This window comes from Misgurnus anguillicaudatus, chromosome 6 (assembly GCF_027580225.2).
Source record: "Misgurnus anguillicaudatus chromosome 6, ASM2758022v2, whole genome shotgun sequence".
Classification (NCBI taxonomy): domain Eukaryota; kingdom Metazoa; phylum Chordata; class Actinopteri; order Cypriniformes; family Cobitidae; genus Misgurnus; species Misgurnus anguillicaudatus.
In genome coordinates this window covers 30,884,731-30,908,671 of record NC_073342.2, presented here as the reverse complement: position 1 = coordinate 30,908,671, position 23,941 = coordinate 30,884,731, and the positions used below count along the sequence as shown (strand labels likewise).

General features: G+C 36.4%; 1 protein-coding gene and 1 long non-coding RNA gene across 2 annotated transcripts; one reads left to right on the top strand and one right to left on the bottom strand.

Annotated features, from left to right (window-relative positions):
* Positions 1–1,003: 1,003 nt before the first annotated feature.
* LOC129434139 (uncharacterized) lies at positions 1,004–22,452 on the top strand. The gene is made up of 3 exons (XR_012370127.1): positions 1,004–1,226; positions 1,783–2,300; positions 20,547–22,452. It is a non-coding gene; the product is annotated as an uncharacterized lncRNA (long non-coding RNA).
* On the bottom strand, positions 8,121–12,318 carry gpr22b (G protein-coupled receptor 22b). The gene is made up of 3 exons (XM_055193008.2): positions 12,028–12,318; positions 10,452–11,234; positions 8,121–9,853 (listed from the first exon to the last, which is right to left on the bottom strand). The coding sequence occupies exon 3, from the start codon at positions 9,847–9,849 to the stop codon at positions 8,533–8,535; it is 1,317 nt and encodes a 438-aa protein (XP_055048983.1). The 5' UTR covers positions 9,850–9,853; positions 10,452–11,234; positions 12,028–12,318; the 3' UTR covers positions 8,121–8,532.
* Positions 22,453–23,941: the final 1,489 nt, after the last annotated feature.

The following is a 23,941-nucleotide window of genomic DNA, read 5'->3' as shown; positions in this document are numbered from 1 at the left end:
AGTCAAGTTGGCTTACAATTGATTTGATCTAAATTTTTCAAACCAAAAAATCTTAAAATGAAAAATATCCCAGAGATATCTCTGTAGTCTTAGACATTAGTTACAGTGTTTATAGTATTTATATTAGTTATAGTGTATGAGACATTAGTGGATTAAAGCAATACTGTTAAACGTGACTTCATTTCTACAGATATTATGTTTATAAAGCTGGGATTTGTTGTAGTTTATAAATAACATCAAAAACTAAAGTAAGGCATCTAAATGCCTTGTGTTGGATTTGTTTAATCGTATCCATGGTTAAATACTTGTGATGCCGTAATCCCTGATGGTTATCAATTTTCTTTCAATTGTTCTTGATACGTGAAATCTTTGCCTTTATTCATAGTTTAATATGTCTGATGATATATGATAGAAATAAGGAAAAAATAAATGATTGAAAACTTTAAATATAGAATGTGTTATTATTAAAAACATTTATTGTACTGTATATACACTTAATGCTTAAATACCAGGTGTCTCTCAATATATGGGCTCTTTAAAGGGATAGTATAGGTTACCCAAAAATGAAACTCATTATTTACTCACCCTTATGTTGTTACAGATCTGTATAATTTTTTTATTCTGATGAACACAAAGGAAGATATTATGAGGAATATTTGAAACCAAAACGATCATGGGCCCCATTCACTTTCATAGTATTCTTTTTTCAACTATGGAAGCGAATGGGGCTCATGATCGGACTGAAATGTATACAGGTTTGTAGCAACACGAGAGTGAGTAAATGATGACAGATTTTTCATTTCTGGGTGAACTATCCCTTTAATGGCAGTGCTAGAACAATGTTTGTAAAATATAAATAGTTCAGTTTGTTTTTCTTTTCATATTTACCGAACTCACAAAAAAAGAGCATATCTGTTAGTTACAGGATGTATTAATGAATATGTTTTTCCTATGTTTTTTTTTTTTTAAATTCATTTTCTGACTGGGAACGCTTGCAGTCAGGTGGCGCGTGCATGGAGACCTCCAGATTCACCCGCTGTGCACGCGCTCAACTCAAACTTGTTTCAGTAATTACACATTAACCTCTAATATTATTTTATTTGCAAAAAGTGTAGTATAAAACTGTAGAAATACAGACAACTGACAGGAGAAGAAGTGATGGAAACTGCAGCTCTCGACACATTTCCAGTGACGAGGATCGTGTGCAGCTCGTGAAGGGCATTCGGGTGTGTAGCCTACTGCTCTTAAACACCTCAGTATTACTCTTCTTTTTAAAAATAATATTAAATAAATTCATAATGTTCATGCCAAACTTTCTTTAGTAAGACGCATAACATGTTGCAGAATATGTTGGAAGTTTGACCACAAGACATCAACAAGTTAAATCAGGACAATATCATTCCTTTGTATTGTTATCATTACAGTTGTGGACCCCAATATTCCCATAAATTTAAAGTTTTTATCGTTTAAGAACGAACTTTATCTCTATTATAGTTATCATCCTTGGTATAAAGAGACCCTTAGTGAACCCCTGCTGAAAAAAAAACGCATGGACCAGCATGGGAATTATGCTGGTCTATGCTGGTTTAGCTGGTGGTCACCAGCATACCAGCACCAAAACACAACATATGCTGGTATGCGTTTTTTTTCAGCAGGGCCTACATTAATAACTGCATGTGCTATTAAAGATCATCTACTTCAATGTTGTGTAGAGGTTAATGGCCATTGTGAGACTCATCTTGGCAGATGATCTGTGAGTAACAGGGTTCATTTCTCCATCAGGCTCAGAAGCTGGAAGAAAATGAGAAATATCTGCTAAATCAGGACGCTTTGATCCGGGATCAGATCATCAAGCTGTAGAAACAGGGGAGGCCATTTATACCTGCTTTTACATGTCCACCATTTCCCAGAAGCCTTTGTGCATCTCTATGAAATGATTGTCTGATCAGAGATGTGACCAGGTATTATCTTCTTTCATGCAATATATTTCTTGTGTGTTAACTTTTGTTGTCATACTGGCGGTTCAGTTGACTAAAGTCACAGCTGAGAATTACAAGAAAGGTTTGGAAGATACACGCAGTCACTTCAGGAGAAACATAAACAACACATGTGCTATGTGATATAAATGCAATGTTTTTTTACTGCTGTCTCTTTGATTTTCTATCAGATCAGAATGTGCAGATATACACAATCAGATCTTGAAGTGTTACACGGAGAATAAAGATCAAACACAGAACTGTTTCAGCATTGCCTTGCTGTACATTGATTCATTCATTGAGTGTGTGGATGCTGCCAAACAGGTAAAGCATACAAATAAAGTGGACATTGGGGGTTCAGATTTGTTAATGCATTTTAAATGCATGCTAAAGCGGACGTGTGTAATTTTAAACCTTGGCTTATATGGATAGACAATTGTAACTCATTTTAACTTTATTGATTGAGCCAATGTCGGTTTAGGGCGGGATTATCTATTTGTTTGACCAATGACACGTGCGGGGAGTGTTCAAAAAACATAAATTACCTTTCAGTTGTGGTAGTGTGGAAACCGAGGGTCATTTAAATAAGTTTTGCATTTCATTTAAACCCTTTTTCTTTTTCAAGGTTAAAAGGATGTAAGGTGATGCACTGGACCAGAAGCAAGAGATAACAAATTATTGCAATAGCGCAAACATGCATATCGCAATACGCAAATAGCAACGGTGTGCAAAAACTGAATGATTTAAATGGATAATTATTTATGTAAATTTTCAAAATCAACAACAGTTTTGCGAATGTTTTAGATATCTGTGATAATTAAAAGCCCTTAAATATATTTGGAAGAATTTTAAAGCTGCAGCGTGATTTCTGAGGGGCCAACATCACAAGATTGGCAAGGTTTTGGGTTTGAATGACCTGTTTGTCCAAACTAACTATAAAATGTTAGGAAAGTAAAACAGCATTATTATAAAAATTTGGTATATTGACAACAGTGACCAATAGATGGTGCTGTAGCCCAGGGGTCTATTGCTTTATGCTGAGGGTCTTTGTTGTTTTTGATGTCCTAATGAACTTGAAGGTTGAAAGGACACCCAGCAGAGTAAAAATTCACATTTTACCAAGCTTCAGCAGAATGCAAATAAGTTCAGCATGTGTCTTTATAAAACCACTGACCTAAAGACTCAGTAAATGCATTTTTTATGTGAAATCTTTGAACCGAATTGATCCACAAGCCACCTTAACCTAAAAGATTTGCCATCCTGTTTCAAAAAAAAAGCATTAATAATTGGATTATAATTCATAATTATACCATAAAGTAAAAAATTCAAGAAACATTTGCTTACCCCATTGGCAGATTTTTTTTGCTTGTTTTATGCACAAAATCACTTAAATTTGATATTTTGGTATAAAAACTAGACTTATTTTATTGGTTCGTTTTGCCCATCAAACTGAAAACAAGACAAAAATACTAAGAAAATGTTTTCTTGAAAATCATTTTTTACAGTGTGCAGTGTGCAATCACAACATATTCAACAGGAGTCTTCTCCTAATGACTGAAATTGCACTTCTTGTTTTCTTTTTTAATATTTTAAAGATATCTAGGCTATAAACCGCCTTTAAACTGTACACGACATTCGGACACAACTGTCAGAGTTTGCCCCCTACTGGCATTTGTCGAGAAATTTCAGTTTAATCGTAATTTCGTGCAAAAATTGCATATAAGCTTAATCCATCGAGCCTTCAATTAATGAATATTCACCATAGTGGAATAAATAAATGAATGCAAATGAACGAAACCATAAACAGCTGCATAAGTGTTACTAATAAAATAGGATTCATAATTTTCACCTCACACAAACTGAAATACATCACTTCCGGTTTGCATGTCACATGCTGTGTAGTCGCACAAGTTTCAAATCTGATCCGAAACGCACTCGCAGATGTTTGGTACTCCACGCAGCCCCTTTCTGACTCGTCTTCCGGTTTATTAGCTGTCATTTGTCATGTACAGTGAAAAGGCGGCTTTAAAGTAACCACGCTGATTTTAAATCAAACAAAGATGGCCGGTGGGCCGGATAAAGATGATTGGGGGGGCCGCCACTTGACTAGCCCCGATCGATGACATCATGAAGCACCTTTATTGTTAAGAGCGTAGAGGTCATATAGAGAGTAAACCTGGATCGAATTCACTCTGAAACTGCTTCGCATCGACACACAATAGAGAGGCTTTTAATCAATTCTGTAATGATCTGAATTGTCTTTCATTGTTTAGAGATGAGCACTCTTGACATGAGGATTAGTGAGTTATAGCTGAAGTATTCAGTCAAGGACAGTTCACCTGTCATTCAGACTGATGTATGAATATTGTATTCGTCCCTTATACAGTGCAGACGGCTGCAGTCCACGAGCGCAGCTCTCTTTAGTGTTGACTTACGTAGGCCTTTGTTTATGTAATCACATGCATGTATATTGAGAGATAAGCTAAGAACATTTGGCTACAATAAGTATAGGATCTGAAGCATTCATTGGGCTTTTGATTGTTTTTAGGAAGTTTCCTTTCTCATGTTTCTTATGTGTTTGTTGTTACATACAACCAACAATGACAATGCAATAGACAGAAAAGTTTTTCGTGATTTATTAGTTAGCTGTGAATCTTTAACTCTCATTACATTAAATTCAATGTTTTATAGTGTTTTAGTACACTGCAAAAAATACTTCGCTGCCTTAAACCCTTTTGTTGAATCAACTCGGATTTACAAGTCATTTCAACTTACTATTATTTATCTTGACTAGAGGTGAGTTGTTATAACTACAGGTAAGTTGTTTTAACTTATAAAATTAAGTTGACTTTTTTCAACTATATTTTAAAAGTTGCGACAACTCATCTCTTGTTGACATGACTTGTAAATCTGAGTTGATTTAACAAAACATTTTGGGGCAGCAAAGTATTTTTTACAGTGTATGTTATCCAGCAAGCAATTTTGCTTATAAAATACGTCTAAACACACTGCAAAAATGACTTTCTTATTAAGTATTTTTGTCTTGTTTTCAGTACAAATATATAATATTCATAAATCAAGATGCATTTACTTAATGATCAAAATTATCTAAGAAAATAGGTCTAGATTTAGAAAAAAAACCCAACAAATTTAAGTGAATTTGTGCATAAAACAAGCAAAAAAATTGCCAAGGGGGTAAGCAAAATTTTTTTTGAAAATTTTTCTTAAACACTAAATTCAAGAAAAATTTGCTTACCACATTGTCAGATTTTTTTGCTTGTTTTATGCACAAAATCACTTAAATTTGATATATTTTGTCTAAAAACTAGACTTATTTACTTGGGTCGTTTTCTTAATTTAAAATTTTTTAAGATTTTTCAGTGAAAACAAGACAAAAATACTAAGATTTTTTTTCTTGAAAATCATTTTTTGCAGTGTAAGCTCTTAAATATGGGTATTTGTCTTTAAAAATATATATTTTTAGCAAAAAGCTGAAATAATTGCATTTTTGTGAAGCAATTTTGTTAGAGATCAGATTCAGAACGATTATCAAAACATACACAGAGTTTATAATGAGTAAATAACATTTTGGCTTCAGTTTTTTCATAAATTGGGAAAGTAGTGGATAATTGGATGTGGATGCATATTAACATGAACATTTTTCAGAGACACGTTTTTTTTTAATGCAAATGTTTTCTCTTAATTGATGAGATAAGTTGTCAATAGCAGGGAAAGAGTTAAACACTTCTTTCAAGAAAAAAATCAATTTTTAACAAATTCACTTCAAATGTATATGTTTGTCTGAAAAGACTTTTTTTTTGACTCTTAGGTAATTTTGCTCAATAAGTTACTACATCTTGATTTAAGAATTGTTAGATATTTGTACTGAAAAGAAGACTCAAATACTAAGTAAGAAAGTCATTTTTTGCAGTGCAAGTGAAAATTTAATGGATGTCTACCTATAGCCCAAAAAATAAATAAAACCAAACACCTTGTAATTGCTGTTGGCTTTGCTTACATGATGGAAAATCATTCACCTCATAAGTTATTTTAGCAAAAACTAGTTTATTTTGGACAGAAATGTCAAGTGGGTTACTGATAGCCGGACTATATGGGGTCTATAGTTAACCTAGATGGTGAAATGATGGACTATCGCTTGCTGGGAAACCTCCAGATCCGAGAGCAAAAAAACAAGAAATCATTTGGTTTTTGAAAATCTTTCTTTAATGGCACTTGTTCTTTATTCCGAACATGAACCTGGATCACTGTGATATTGATCTAAATCCCTGCTGGCATTTGTCTATTTAGTTCTTTGTAATGGAGAAACATTCCCACTGAACACCGAAGGTCAAATATTCTCATGTCGGCCGTGTGAGAACTGCGGCATTGACCTGGGGAAGTATTAATATACATGCAGATTTGTTGAAGGGACTCTTCAGTGTATCTGTGAATGCTAAATGAGGACGTTTTGTCCTTGACAGCGGTGCAGAAATGAACCAGATGTTTCCTCAGTGTATTGGGAATGTCAGATTTATACAGGCAAGGAAATCTGAAATATTTTTGTCAGTTTTATCTGGTGATGTTGTCTTGTCCCCCTTTTTTTCTTATCACAAAACTATTTTCTCACCATCATGTCACTCTTGAGCTGTTTGACTGTCTGCTATGCTATTTTAAGGAATCATCACATTATTTTTTATCACACAATTTAGTTAAAAAAAGAAAAAAAAATGCATTAAACTAATCATTTATCATATAGTCTGATTTGTGAACAATATTTTAACTAGTCTAACTTCACCACAAAATGAAAATGAGTTTAATTTACCAACTTACGTGCATATGACTTTCTTCTTTCAACCAAACACAGAATTAAAGTTATTTTAAATAATATCCTGACTCTTCAGATTTATAATGGCATTGGATAGTGCCCCATTTTAAAGTGCTCATCCACCCATCAAAAATGAATCCATACAGTTATAAAATGTTTTCCGAAGTAAAACGATGTGTTATTATTATTATATGAATTTATATTAAATGGATTCGTTTTTGATAAATGTGTTTATGGAGCTTTTAAAATGGGGCACTATCCAATGCCATTATAAAGCTGAAGGAGCCAGGATATTATTTAATATAACTCTGACTGTGTTTAACTTGAAGAAAAAAGTCATACACTGCAAAAAATTATTTTCAAGAAAAAAATTCTTAGTATTTTTCAGTAAAAATATAAAAAAAATCTTAAATTAGAAGCAAAATTACCCAAGAGAAATAAGTCTAGTTTTTAGATAAAACACATCAAATTTAAGTGATTTTATGCATAAAACAAGCAACAAAATCTGCCAATTGGGTAAGCAAATTTTTCTTGATTTTTTCTTGAATTTAGTGTTTAAGTTTTTACCCCAATGGCAGATTGTTTTTGCTTGTTTTATGCATAAAATCACTTAAATTTGATATTTTTGTTCTAAAAACTAGACTTATTTTCTTGAGTCGTTTTGCTCATGAAGAAAAAGCATCTTAATTTAAGAATTTTTAGATATTTTTACTGAAAACCAAAAAAAAATACTAAGAAAATATTTTTTGAAAATCATTTTTTGCAGTGTATAAGATGGCTTGGGAATGAGTAAAATATGGGCAAATTTTCATTTTGGGGTGAACAATTCTTTTAAATTTCAGGTATTTTTAAGTTATTGTATGAATGTATGATTTTATTTGTTGTGGATTTTAACACAGCACATCTGTTATTAGATCAGTGCTTGAATTGAGGGGGTCTGGGGTGGTCCCGGACCTCCTATATACATTGAGGGACCCCCTATAAAGCACAGACATGTTTTTTATTAAAATTAAGGGGTGTAAAATGGGGGTAAAAATTGTTAGTGTTTGAGTTAAGGGTAATTTGGGGTTTCTTTGATTTCAACGTTGATCCAGGACCAACAAAAAAGGTTGATCCAGGATCACGGCAACCCTATAATGCCAGGGGGCTTGGCCAGGGGGTGGGGCTTAGCTAAGAGACCTCCCATAATCTTTGTCATAATTCGAACACTGTGTTAGATCATAACAGTTCAGTTCTTGGTGTATAGACAAAAATGTATGAAGATACACAGAAAAGAATGACTAAATAACGGCGGTGGTCAGAAAAGCTGCATGTACTCCCAGATTTCTCCTTGTATTTCAGTTTCTCATGTGCATTTAGTTATCTAAGTTATGTCTGTTCCTTAACTTCACAGATGCAGTCACTGAAGATGACACTCGGTTATTGTAGGTCAATACGTGGCAGGCCTGGTGGATTTTGGAGGCGTTTTTTCCCACCTAGTTTATTACAAATACATGTATGCACAAGGCTACAGGTCATAATATAGGTACATAAGTGATAAAGAGTATATACAAATCTCAGCTTTGATATATTTACACACAGTGTCTTATAAAGGGCATGCACCTTCTTTCTACAATCCTATTATATTCCAAGTTAAATACAAATAATAACAGAATATTTGATACCTGCTTATTAAAGACTAATATATTTACATTATAAATAACAGTGCTTTTGTTGAGACCCAGTGCCTGTTTAGTCTGCGTCTTCTGAGGACAGACATTTCTGTCTGGCTTCGTGATCGTCAAACGTCACTTTTTTATTCCTCTTGGGGTCAATCCAGGAGTTTTTTATGACTGCGTTGTTCGGCAGCGGATCCGCCTCGATAATCGACACCACCCGTTTCTTCATTTTACTTTTTAAGACCTTCTGAAACTTTTGTCTCGTGAAGGCGTAGAGGAGAGGATGAAAGACCGTGGTGCCGTAGGCCATGACCAGGAATCCCAGTCGGAGCTTGACGTTGAGGTCGCTGGGACCCGTGCTGAGAATCACAGTGTTCAAAACAGTAATCGGTGTCCAGCAGAAGAGAAAAGTGGAGATGATGAGCAGCGACATGCGGAAGACACGTTTTTGGCGTTCCCGGCGTTCCCGGTGACGTTTGACGGCCCGCCGCAGCGCGATGATGACGGAAACGGACGTGCGCATGGCCAGCGGAGCGTTCCCGCGGTTTCCCCGGCTGCTCTGCGTGCCGTCCGTGATCTCCGGCAGCTGTTGCTCGGATGTGGACATGAGGGAAAAGTTCTTTTTCCTTCTCATCTTCTTCTTCTTCTGCGAGGCGTGGAAGCGCGTGCCGATGCGGATGTTGAGCGCCTGCAGGATCCTCGTGTAGGTCACCAACATGATGATAGCAGTCAAACAGAAAATGGGTATCTGGGCCACTAAGTGATAGTAGAGACCCAGTTCAGTGTAATACTCGTTGACATGCACCACGGCGGTCTGATTGGCTTTGGTGGGCTCCGGTCCCAAGAAACCCACCTCGATAAACGGCACCAGGAAGCTGGCGAACGACAAAACCCAAATGCAACCCAACAGGGCCACCGCCCGTCCCATAGTCAGCACTCGATTGGCCGGTTTGACAGAGATGTCGTATCTGTCTAACGTGATGGCCAGAACGTTGGCCGCCGTAGCGACGCTGGCGAACGACACGCAAGCCTCGTGGAAACAACAGACGAGAACGGTGTCTCCTTGAAGCGACAGCATCGATACAACGATGGTGAGCGGGATGCAGCAAACGCACACCAGCACGTCCAGCACGTGAAGGTTCATGGTGACGATGTTGCTCACTGAATTGACCAGGTTGGACTTCATGCAGTAAAGAGCCAGCACAGTAAGGTTGCTGCTCAGACCCAAGACAATCTCGAGCATCAGGAACCCGGTCAGGGAGACCTGGAAGCTGAGGGGATAGGGGTGTGGGCTGGCCGCCGTCATGGCGGGACTCACGGATTCGGTGATGTCAAAGACAGTAACGTTATTCATGGTGATTTCTTCTTCCGTGGCGGGAGGGACGTGCATTATCCTAAAGGGTGAAATGACAGGATTACCAAAATGATCTAACAGAAGGATATTATAGACGTGATAACATTCGTGTGGCTCTTGTGTTTGGGTATCTTGTGGGCTTTTGGGTATCGATCAGGCTTTGGTACTCTCACATCAGTCATTTTCAAAATCGGCACAGAAAAAAACTTTCTCATAATGGCCTAAATGTACTCCGCTATGTTGTCTAATAATGTATACCCCTATGCACTGACTGTTCTGTTTTTGCCGCTGCTATAAATAGATTCACTCTAGCCGATATTTTTGCCCACAATGCATTTTCATTTGTCGTGCAGTGATGGATTGATCCATTTGCGAATATGACTGTGTCTCAATGCTGTAGGATGGATGGTACGGAAGGAGAGAAGTTGGTTGACATGGTTTGAATAGACAGCAGACGACTCCGGGCCGGATCCGCACTGGATCTGGGCCAAAGTCGGCAGGTACGGGACGGATCCGTTGCGGATCTGGTCCTGAGTCGTCTGCTGCCTAATAAACCCATGACTACAACACAACATCTAACAGACCCTCAGTGTGTTTTCTAGACAATCTAATGGTTTGTTTTGCATGTGATGACTTACACATCCCTCTCCAGCTTCTCAGTCAACTTCAGGAGTCAAGATTTGGGACGGGGGGAGCGTGGAAGGGGTAAAAGATGTCCGCCAACCCCAGTCATGGCCTTTCAAGGAAGTTTCCTGCAGTTTATAATCCTCGTAATCCAGCACTGTTTTCACTTTATGGTCACGCAGCTGGCAGCAACTTTAGTTTTGCTAAACCAAAGGATTTGTTTGGTCTAGACTCAACATAGATTACCTCAGTAACCTTATTGTCTTTTAAAATGAAAATGGGAACATTCAGACTTTTTATTTATTGATTATTATATCCGTATCTGTCAGTCAGTCATAAGAAGAATTCCTGTAACCAGATTGGATGCCGCTCCTTTACTGCCGATGTATTTCCATTACAGTTTTACGAGCCCTGGTTGGCAATAAATCCATATTGATTTGCTTTTTCTGATTTGCATGTGCCATCTGCCAAGGAAAGCAAGGTCAAGGAATTGTTTAGGTCAGCACGAGGAGGCGGGGCTCACTCTGGGTGGCGGTGATGTCATTTCCTGTCCCATCACTGAAGGTGACCTTCTTGCTCCGTTGTTGTGGTTTGTAAGGTAATTAAAAATCTCACGTCACATTTTTTGGGAAATCCACTCAAGGGCACGTCCTCGAAGCCGAAAACAGTCGTAACTCTTAAATACAGCCTGAGCGTGAAGGTGAGAATTGGGCCTCTTAGCTTGTTTTGTCCGAGTCGTCCTGTAAGATTTGATCTGAGGACCGGCACTTAGGATTCAGTTCTGGTCTCCAGCAATCCTGATGGGATAAAACAGGACATAAATGCAGATTAGCATCATCAAGTGACAAGTTTTTGCGGTCCAGACACCCGCAGGGTTTCTTGAACGCACCCATGCATCTGTACAAACATTTTTGGGGAACGTGCATGCACCATGTGTTTTACGTTACTATTTTTATAATTCAAACATCATTTTTACGCAAGTATACAATCACATTTTGTTTCCCCAAAAGAAGAAAGCTGATGTTGTTCGAGCCGTGATTAAGATTGGAAACCGTAAATTCTTACCAGATGTTTCAGTCTAGCTCTTAACAGTTCAGGGGAAAAGCATCGATTTCGCTTTGGGGGGAAATTTGTCAGTGGTGACACGGATCGATATATAAACTATGTCTGAATTGTTTACAGACAGTGTGCTGCTAATCGCTGTACGTACACGTATGGGACCAAATCCTGTTTATTATAATCAACGTAGCCTCCGTAAGTATTCAAATCAAAATCTCAAGTTTTCGTTTTCCCAAGTCATAAACATTTGGTCACGTCCTTGCGTGCAATAAGCATCTTTCGATTTACACAACTTAAATCTTTTATTCTGCATTATCATTAAGACCTCTCTATCTGCGAGATTGCTCTTTCAAAGATGGCAATACCCCCCAAAAACCCATCACCCTGGGGAGTCGTATATCTGCAGGAGATATTGACCCTCATCACTCTTACCGGCCCCTGGGTTCGTATAAATGACAAATCTGTACCAATCTTGCTATCCAACGATCACACGTATTCAGTCACCAAAGTTATTCGGTATCCCCCACTTACCTTTGCTCTCCAAGAGTTCTCAATGCCATCTGTCACGCATTTCGACATCCAGCATCCACAAGTGCATGTTCTGCACACACTTCTGCAGCCTTCACATCTCAACACACCATGAAGATGCTTTCCCCAAAGACGTCCGGCGGTGCACATCAAATAGTCAGCGGTCCCGGCGGAGAAAAATTAGACGGGTAGGTATCAAACCTCTTTTGAGTTTCTTCATTTACTGCGCTCTGCGTTCAAACTGTGATGCGTTGAAGTCTTGCCAGTGTATCCTTCTGTTGCGCTTGCTTGCTTATTCTTGCTTGTGCTCTCTCTCTCTCTCTCTCTATCTTCATCTCCCTCTCTCACTTACTGCGGCGGTTTTGCAGTGTTGCGCTCTACTCTGATTGGTTTGTTGTAATGGGTTTAACCCTTCCCTCTCACAGAGTCAGAGTCACTCTTTCTTTTGTTTTCTTGCGCCTCTATCCATCCCATTCTCCCTCCATCCTGCGATAGCAGCGGTCTCTGCACAAATCCCTGCACGCATCCATCAATCCCTGCGGAGAGGCTTCGGGCTCTGTTTAAACACTGTGGCGGTGTTGCATGCTGGCATTTATAATTAACGCTTGAAAATATGCGGGTACGTTTTTTGCTGGGGAACATGAAGGCGACTGCAGCATTGTATGGGTTCATACAGCATCTAAACTAGCATATGTAATTTGTAAAAAATAATAATCCCAGAATGCATTGCAGGGGGAAGCTGTGTGGGAAAATATATGACGTGACAAAAATGCAGATCATACAGTTTAGTTAAATTTGATTGATAGACGCCGCTACCTGAGAAGGTGACTGCTTATGTTGACTATATGTTTGTGCTTGATTTAAATGATCAGGATATTTAGCGTATGTGTTTGATGTGTAGGGGATCATGATTGATAGTTTCAATTAAGTAGGCCTGTCAATTGGCAGAATGGCCCGTCTTTCTCAATTTATTTTGTCTGCATCATTTGCCAGGTAAAGGGGAGGCAATTGCAAAGAGAACATGTTTGTTTTTCTGGTTGAAATTTCTTGGCATGCAGCTCTCCATCCGTTCTGGATGCACATGTTGTATTATTGAGTAGTCTTTCTATAGAAACACCAGCCGATCTGCTGAAAACTTTTCACTAAAGACTGACTCAATATTTCAGCTTTCATTAATATTTTATTGTGCCTTTACAGCCGCCCCAGACACTTATATTCTGTTTTCTACTGCATTTGATAAAAACCAATGCTGCTCAGAGCTATTTTGGTGATTTGGAGCGTTTTTACACAACATAATTTCCAAATATATGAATAATGCATTAGCATGTTTTCTTACTTTTGCATGTAGGAAAGAGATGTTGTGGAATATAAGATATTGTCCGGTACATTGATTTGTGACCCAGTTTTGTCTTTTTTTCCCATATAATCATCCTACATGATCATTCTGTAAATCTTGATGTTTACTGAGTAAGATCATGTCAAAGATTAAAATCAATGTGAAATCAAACTTTGATGCTTTTCATCTCATGATTCGATTATGAGACTTTACACTGGGTTTCACAGACACTATTTCAAGCTATTACAACATACCTGATGTGCAGAACAGTTTTTAATTTCTTTTGAAATGCTTTGTTGTTTGGTTGGTTACCCATGGTTGGGTACAATTTGGACAACGCTAACCATTGCCATTGGGTTAAATGAACCTTAGAAAATGTTTATGTATTTGACCAAAGCTGGATTAAAACAACCTACATTTTAAGAAAGGATGTGTTCATTTTTTATACATTGTTTTGTGTTATCCTGTTTAACACATTATGTGTCATTTTGTGTTGATTAACACATTTGTTTTAAGAGAGTAGTGTAATGTAATATAAACTGTTTATAGTTTGTGTATTATTATGACTCAATAACAACTTAATATTAATTGTATACCAGTAAAAACATACATGTGACCCTGGACCATAAACCAGTCATAGGTTGCATGGGAATATTTGTAGCAATTTGGTCAATATTGTTTTTATGCAAAAAATCATTAGGATATTAAAAGTAAAGATTATGTTCCATTAACATATTTGTATTATTTCCTACTGTAAATATATAAAAATATATTTATCATTAGTAATATGTGTTGCTAAGGACAACTTTAATGGCAATTTTCTCAATATTTACATTTTTTGCACCCTCTGCACTGCATACAATGATTTTCAAGAAAAAAATTCTTAGTATTTTTGTCTTGTTTTCAGTAAAAATATCTAAAAATTCTTAAATTAAGATCCTTTTTCTTGATGAGGAAAACGACCCAAGAAAATAAGTCTAGTTTTTAGACTACAAATTTCAAACTGAAGCATTTTTGTGCATAAAATAAGCAAAAAAATCTGCCAATGGGGTAAGCAAAAAAATCTTGAACATTTTTCCTAAACACTAAAATTCAAGAAAAATTTGCTTACCCCATTGGCAGATTTTTTGCTTGTTTTATGCACAAAATCAATTAAATGTAATATTTTTGGTCTTAAAACTAGACTTATTTTCTTGGGTCATTTTGCTCATCGGGAAAACGCATCTTAATTTGGGAATTTTTAGATATTTCTGCAGAAAACAAGACAAAAATACGAAGGCATTTTTTTTCTTGAAAATCATTTTATTTGCAGTGTGATTTTCAAATAGTTGTATCTCGACCAAATATTGTCCAATCCTAATAAAACATCAATGGAAAACTTATTTATTAAGCTTTCATGTGATATAAATCTCAAAAATGTGGTCCAGTGTCACATATACACTAAACAAAAATATAAAAATGTGTTGGGTTAATAATTTTGTTTAGTGTATGTATTAATTTTTAGTTTTGTTTAGGGCTGTCAAAAGATTAATCACGATTAATCGCATACAAAATAAAAGTTTGCGTTTGCATAATATATGTGTGTGCGCTGTGTGTAATTATTTTGTATATATAAATACACACACATGGATGCATGTATTTATATATATATATATATATATTTATTTAGATTTTGTTATAATTTATATTATATATATATATATATATACAGGTACATCATATTTTCTGAAATGTATACATGTGTGAGTGTATTCATATATACATAATAATTACAACACACACAAATTTTTATTTTGTATGCGATTAATCGTGATTAATCTTTTGACAGCCCTAAACCAAACGAAAGATTAATACATAAACAAAATTATAAACGCAATTATTTGTGTTTGTTTCAACAAATTGTGTTGAATGCATTAGCTGATAATACACTTTAATAAAATGCTGGGCTACTTTCAACCCAGCGTTGCGTAAAAAAGGGACAAACTCAGCTGCTGGGTAAAGTTATTCCAGAAAATGTTTATATTTCACCCAACAATGGGCTAAAACAACCCGGCATAGGTTAAATTACAACCCAATGTGCTAAGTTTGTCCCTTTTTGACCAACGCTAAAAATAACCCAGCATTTTTAAAGAACAAATTATCAAATACAAAAAGCATGAATGTCACAAAAAACATCATGTAATTATGACTTTATTTTTTTACTTTATTATTATAAGTTTTGGTAAACCATTCCCTGCAAGCATGTGGAAAAAATAGCTCATTGAAATTTGGCTCCTCTTGTGATGTCAGAAGGGGATAATATTATAATAATACCGCCCCTTAATTTGCACTAATCCAACCACGACACTGCCATTAAGTGCAGAGATCAGCTCATTTGCATTTTAAAGGACACACCCAAAAATGGCACATTTTTGCTCTGACCTACAAAGTTGCAATTTTAACATGGTGTAATAAATTATCTATGTGGTATTTTGAGCTAAAACTTCACATACATACTCAAAGTCTCGTGAAATGTCCTCCCTAACATTTCTATCTGTCATGCTTCACCCTGCCATGTAAAACAAACAGAGATTTCGACTCGACTGAAACGACTGCACACCTTCATCAGACACGAGTGCATTCTCGTTATATGAGCAGAATTGTTTGACGTCTCTGGACTTGATTTTTGATTTCTTTCTCAGTCTGATTTCAAAGAGCCCCGGCAGGTTCACTTTTATCTGTCTACTGCAGTGCCACTCAATGTCTTTGTAGCTGGATTCGCTTCAGTCTCTCAGTAGATTAGACCGACGCTAATAGAGTCCACCGCCTTTGTATTAGTGAAGTGGCGGCCAGCGTTTTAATCACGGCTCTCTTAATACACTCTGTAAATCTGAAAGGACTCTCAATCTTAAAAAAAACACACTTTAATAATAATAAATGAATGAATGAATGAATAATAGATTAGTTAAACGTTAAACAGTAAAATGTTATGTTAGGTACGTTAACATTCATCATAAATATCTTATTTGTTGCAGTTGGGGTTTAACTAACCAAAATGGAAGGCGGCAACATTACTTTAATTATATATTCAATATTGATATAATTTTACAGAATTGTAATAACCTCCTAAACTAAAGCTTGTATAGCACGCTTCATATCAGTGAATCAGTTCATTTTAACCAATCAGACAGCTTAAGCGCTTCAGATAATGATTCACTGGATCATTTATGTCTCTGTGAGGGATTTTACACAGTGTTAATCAGCTGCGTTTATTTTAAATTGATCTGTTCAATTTCAAGCTGTCACCCTAATTGAGATTGGGTCAGATGAATACAGCATTTACTGAATAAAGAAATTAAATTGTCTGATTGGGTTTTTTTCTACGCTTCAGAGTAGTTAACTGCTTTTGGTTAGAGTTCATGGATTTGAACCCTGTGAACGCACACGATAACATTTACTTTAGATGCACTCCACTTCACTTTAGATAAAAGCATTTTTAGATCTGTAATTGTAGGAATGATATTCAGTGGCGGCCGATGACTTCTCTTCCGAGGTGCGCAAATTCAAAATATGTGTTCAGTGTGTCGTGTGATGCTCGTCATGTCAAAATATGTGTTCGTTGTGTCACCATGTGCATCATGCATCATGTCAAACTATGTGCCGCTAACTTAACACTAAACTCTGATTATACATGAGATTAAGTGAGTGTCGGGCAAACATGAGCCTCTCTTTTATCATAAACCCCATTCGTAGCACTTATGTTTACATGACATGCACTGCAAAAAATGATTTTGAAGAAAATGTTTTCTTAGTATTTTTGTCTTGTTTTCAGTAAAATATCTAAAAATTCTTAAATTAAGATGCCTTTTCTTGATAAGCAAAACAACCCAAGAAAATAAGTCTAGTTTTTAGACCAAAAAGATCAAAATCTGCCAATGGGGTAAGCAAAAAAGTCTTGGAACATTTTTCTCTAAACACTAAATTCAAGAAAAATTCAAGAAAAAATAGCTTACCCCATTGGCAATTTTTTTTTGCTTCAATGTAAAAAAATCCATAGAAATTGCAGCTGGGTTGCCGGTAACTTACCGTAGATTTAAATTTATGTTTTTTACTGGCAACATTTTGTTCAAAGTTAAATGAACATTAAAGGCGGAGTCCATGATGTTTGAAAGCCAATGTTGATATTTGAAATCACCTAAACAAACACGCCCCATCCCCAATAGAATCTGGACCTTCTGTTGATAGACCCGCCCCACACATACGCAACCCGGCATTTGATTTGATTTTATTGGCTATAAGTGTGTTTTGGTAGTCGGCCCGTCTCCTTTTCCAACGCGTTTTTCAAACATCGTGTGGACTCCGCCTTTAAACATTTACAAGTCTTTGTCTTTACAGAGTAAAACTAAAAAAACAGCATCAAGCAAAACATTCTGGGAAACAAAATCTAAAGTAAAAAACAGAAAAAGGTTGATGATGATTTCTGGTTCCCAGAATGCTTTGCATGAGGCTGTTATTGTATGGTTTTATTCTGTAAAGATAAAGACTTGTTCATGTTTGGGATTTATTTAACTTTGAACAAACTCTTGCCAGTAGGTAACATGGATGTGAATCTGCGGTGGATTACCGGCAACCCAGCTGCAATAACATTGTAATTTCTACGGAATCTTTTTACAGTGTTGTTTTATGCACAAAATCACTTAAATTTGATATTTATGGTCTAAAGACTTACTTTCTTGGGTCGTTTTGCTCATCAATAAAAATCATCTTAATTCAAGAATTTTTAGATATTTTTACTGAAAACAAGACAAAAATACTAAGATTTTATGTAATGCATATAAGTTTACATAACACACATTTTGACATGATGAGCCACACACATTACGGGCTAATTACATGTTATGACGAGCTTCGCATGTTCTTCGCATGTGACTTCTCGAAAAAGAAGTCACTGGCTACCCCTGCTGATATGTTTAATGTTTAAGCAGACCATTCATCTGTGTCTGAATCTGATTGGTGTTGTATGTATTGTTGACGCTTGTAAATATGATAATGTGACCAGTGAGGCATGTTTTATTGAATCTCCTTTGTTCGTTCATTTGCTTTACCTGTGGTCAATGTCATCTCAAGTCCATTATATAAACAAACTGATCACTCATATGAACGGGTGAGAATATGATGTCATGCTTTCTTAAAATGATCACATTTATGAGGATAATGATTTTATTTTATATACGGTTGTTACAGGGAGGCTTACTGTAAATTATTGAATATTACACAGTGAGGTTTTCCCTCGTGCTCTTTCTAAATAAATTTAGTTGACAAAAATGTGCTCAGATATTAATTCATTTTATTATAAAATTATAATTTTATTTTATTTTTCAAAACTTTGCTGTAGTTATGCAGCTGTTTGCCAGTAACTTACTGTAGATTAAATTGATGTTATTTATGGGTAAGAGTTTGTTTAAAGTTAAATAAACATTAAACATTAATAAGTCTCTATCTTTACAGAATAAAACTATAAAACAACAGCCTCATGCAAAGCATTCTGGGAATCAGAAATCCTCATCAACCTTTGTCTGTTTTTTTCTTTCAGATATTGGTTCCCAGAATGCTTTGCATAAGGCTTTATTTTATAGTTTTATTCTGTAGAGACAACTATTTGTTAATGTTTAATGTTCATTTAACTTTGAACAAACTTTTGCCTTTAAATAACCTACACTGTAAAAAATTTCTGTAGAAATTACAGTATTACTGGGTATTACTGGCAACTAGCTCCCAGTAACTTACTGTAGATTTTACATTTATATTTAATGGCAACAGTTCAATGACCATTAAACATTTTCAGTCTTTATCTTCTACAGTAAGTTACTGGCAACCAGCTGCATGATTATTGCAAATTTTTTACAGTGTACAATTAAATCTACAGTAAGTTACTGGCAAACAGCTGAGAGTAATACTGTAATTTCTACAGAAATTTTAACAGTGTAAATCATGTGTACTTCATTTTGTTTATCAGCAAAACACTTCCCATCAAACAGCAGCAAATCTACAGAAAAACATTTTCCTATTTGCAACCAAAAGCACACAAAAACACACACATCACATTGAAATTCTACAAAACTAGCCAATTTAAGGTCAATTATAATAATAAGGGTCAATTTGTGGAAATTTTAATTTAAACCTTATCCGAAATCTGCATAAATAAGCTTTCCATTGATATATGGTTTGTTAGGAGGCAATATTTGGCTCAGATACAACTATTTGAAAATCTGGAATCTGACAGTGCAAAAAAATCAAAATATTGAGAAAATTGCCTTTAAGGTTGTCCAAATAAAGTCTGCATTCACTCACAAAAATTCATGAAATATAAAACTTCATGGAACATGATCTATACTTGGTGTCCTGGTGGTTTTTGGCATAAAAGAAAACTCATTTTGACCCACAGAATGTATTGTTGGCTATTGCAACACGCATACCCATGCAACCTATGACTGTTTTGTGGTCCAGGGTCACATTTAGTCTTGTGTACTTGAAGGTGAGAATCTGATCTCAGGAGACCATAATCATATGGTCATTAATTCTTACAAGTGATGTTAAGATGATTCATTTTAAATGTGCTTTTTTTAGCAGATAATGTTGTAATTTTGGTACATAATTTAAATGCATTTAAAACATAAACACTTTTCAGCGGATCTTTGCTTTGCTGTAAACCTCTTGATTTCCTGTTGCGGTTACAGATGTTTACGTTAGCGTGTTAGCGTGAGAAAGAACAGGTCCTGTGTTGTTTCAGAGGAAACATTATTCACCCCTCCATCACAGATTTACTGAAGAAACTGCAAAGTCATGCCTTCAAAACAAACCATTCACTTCATGTTCTGTTTAGTAACACAAGAGCTGCGTTTCAAAACTTAGCTTAGCATGCTAACGGAAAACCTAAACCTCATAAGTGATTGATTTGGGGGAAAGGGTTCAGTATGTTAATAAACATATTTTTATTTTGGTATGAATTCAGATATATCTCATCAGAATTTCTCTCTCTCTTTCTTTATCTGCCATCTTTATTCATTTATTTTTGTTTGATTGACGTTTGATTGTTTTCTCTCATAATTTTTTATCGACGTTGGACGTGGGGTAAATGTTTACATATAAAGTACACTTGTTTTTTCTAGCTGTTTAAAATATCTAACCTATTTATTTTTACTCCCAGGGGCCCCTAAACAACCCAGCGCGAACTGCGGGATCATACCGTAATCATCACGTGCCGCTGAGATTGTCGCTTACATGAACGTTTGAGATGTGGAGTCATCAATCATTGTGTGTGGACAGGACCACGTGCAGTTTCGAACCCCCGCAGCTCCCGCTGTGAACTTCTGAAGATCCGACGTCCTGTTTGTTTTTCTGCATTTAGAGAGATCATTGGTTGGAGGTCGGACGGGGAACCAGATGAACTTCCATGTAAACATCTGACGTGTGAACAATCTACAAGGGGGTTCGTAGCAGAGACGAGGATCTTCCACTTTCTCACGGTAAAACACATCAATATTCGTCAGGGCTTCTACAACTGAATGAAGGCCCTCATAATTCAACGCTTGAAGTGCTGGACATTAGCATTAAATTTAATGTCGGCGATCAGAGATGTTGTTTTGGCCCACTGCAGTGTTTCACTATATGGTTTATTTTTCCAAGCAACAAAAACAATGAAATGACTTAGCTTTGTGTGGTCTTTTCATTCTTGCCTTTGGCATAAGCCTGGTGTCGGATCAAAGGTGTCACAGACACCTGTTGCTGTAATCATGCATTAACATACAGTAAAACGTAATCAGCTTCCTTGTTGTGAACATTTTGAATTACCATATGCACAAAAGAAAGACGAGTTGGATTTCAGAAGCACCTGGAAGTTGATGTTTTCTTTCTGTTTCCCATAGATGACGCTGATGTTAGATATCAGAATTGATCTGTGTGGTTAGCATCCCTTTCCCAAACCACAAAATGACAGTATGTGATTAGGAAGCAGAAAAAGATTGAGCTGGGGGGAGGTAGAGCAAGTGTTTGTGGGAGAGAGTCTATTCACAGATGTTACAATGTACTAACATACTGTACTACCAACAGATAGTGCTAGTGTATAGTATGTATATTGCACCCAGTATGCACAATGCAATGTGCTCAACGTGACCATATTTTTTCACTATGAGAAAAGTGATTACATCAATGATCTCTTTTTTTTACACATTTTTGGCCTCTCCAAATTGTCACTTATGTTATGTTATGTTACATTATGCTACATGTTATGTTACAGTATACATTACATTACATTACATTATATGTTACGTGTTACAGCATGCTAAATTATGTTATGCTAAGTTATATGCTACGCTAAATTACATAGCGTTATGTTATGTTACGCTACAACACACTATGTTAAGTTATGCTACCATACACTACGATATGTTATGTTACGTTACCCCACCATACACTACGTTATGTTACGCTACCGTACACTATGCTTTGTTACCATACGTTACGTTACACTACCATACACTACGCTTTGTTACCATACACTACACTATGTTATGTTACGCTACACTGTGTTACGTTACGCTACAATACACTACGTTAGGTTATGCTATCATATACTGCGATACGTTATGTAACGTTACCCAACCATACACTGCGTTACGTTACGCTACCAGACACTACGCTTTGTTACCATACACTACGCTACGTTATGTTACGCTACATTGCGTTACGTTACGCTACCATACACTATATTAAGTAATGCTACCATACACTATGATACGTTATGTAACGTTACCCCACCATACACTGCGTTACGTTACGCTACCAGACACTACGCTTTGTTACCATGCACTACGCTACATTATGTTACGCTAAATTGCGTTACGTTACGCTACCATACACTATGTTAAGTAATGCTACCATACACTATGATACGTTTTGTTACGTTACCCCACCATACACTATGTAACGTTATGCCACCATACACTATGCTTTGTTACCATACACTACGCTATGTTATGTTATGCTACATTGTGTTACGTTACGCTACAATACAATACGTTAAGTTATGCTATCATACACTACGATACGTTATGTTACGTTACCCCACCATACATTGCGTTACGTTACGCTACATTGCTTTACATTACGCTACCATACACTTAGTTACATTACGCTACCATACACTATGTTAAGTTATGCTACCATACACTATGATACGTTATGTTACGTTACCCCACCATACACTACGTTACGTTATGCTACCGTACACTACGCTTTGTTACCATACACTACGCTATGTTATGTTACGCTACATTGTGATACGTTACGCTACAATACAATACGTTAAGTTATGCTACCATACACTACGATACATTATGCTACGTTACCCCACCATACACTGTGCTAAGTTACGCTACCATACACTACGCTTTGTTACCCTACACTACGCTATGTTATGTTACGCTACATTGGGTTACGTTGTGCTACATTGCGTTACGTAACGCTAACATACACTTAGTTACGTTACACTACCATACACTACATTAAGTTATGCTACCACACAATATGATACGTTATGTTACATTACCCCACCATACACTACGTTACGTTACACTACCATAAACTATGCTATGTTATGTTACGCTAAATTGTGTTACGTTACGCTACAATACAACACGTTAAGTTATGCTACCATACACCATGATACGTTATGTTGCGTTACCCCACCATACACTGCGCTACGTTACGCTACCATACACCACGCTTTGTTACCATACACTACGCTACGTTATGTTACGCTACATTGCGTTCATAACGCTACCATACACTATGTTAAGTTATGCTACCATACACTACGATACGTTATGTTACGTTACCCCACCATACACTATGTTACGTTAGGCTACCATAAACTACGCTATGTTACCATACACTATGCAACGTTATGGTACCATACACTACGCTACGTTACGCTACAATACACTACGTTGCGCTACCATAAACTATGCATCGCTACGTTAAGCTATCATACACTACGCTTCATTATGTTTTGCGTTACGCTATGCAGCCATACACTACGCTATGTTACATTGTTACATAATGTTACATGTTTAAATATTCTATGTTGCATGACATTTCGTTATGTTATAATTTATGTGTTAAATAATTTGTTATGTGTTATGTAATACAAACTGTATACAACATAAAGTTGTGGTCAAACGTTTTGCGAATGACACAAGCATATATTTTCACAGCGTTTTTGTCAACTGTCAATATGGTATACTGAAGTACAATTACAAGCAATTTGTGAAAGCCTTTTATTGACAATTACATTAGGTTTGCTAAAGAGTGAATAGTGCAGTGTTGACCCTTCTTCTTCACGACCTCTGGAGTATGCCCCTGGCATGCTGTCAATCAATTTCTGGGCTACATCAGTGTATGGAGTTTGTCAGAATTTGTGGGGTTTTGTTTGTCCACCCACCTTTTGAGGACTGACCACAAGTTTTCAATAGGATTAATGTCTGGGGAGTTTCCTGGCCATGGACCCAAAAATTTCGATGTTTTTTCCCTGAGCCACTTAGT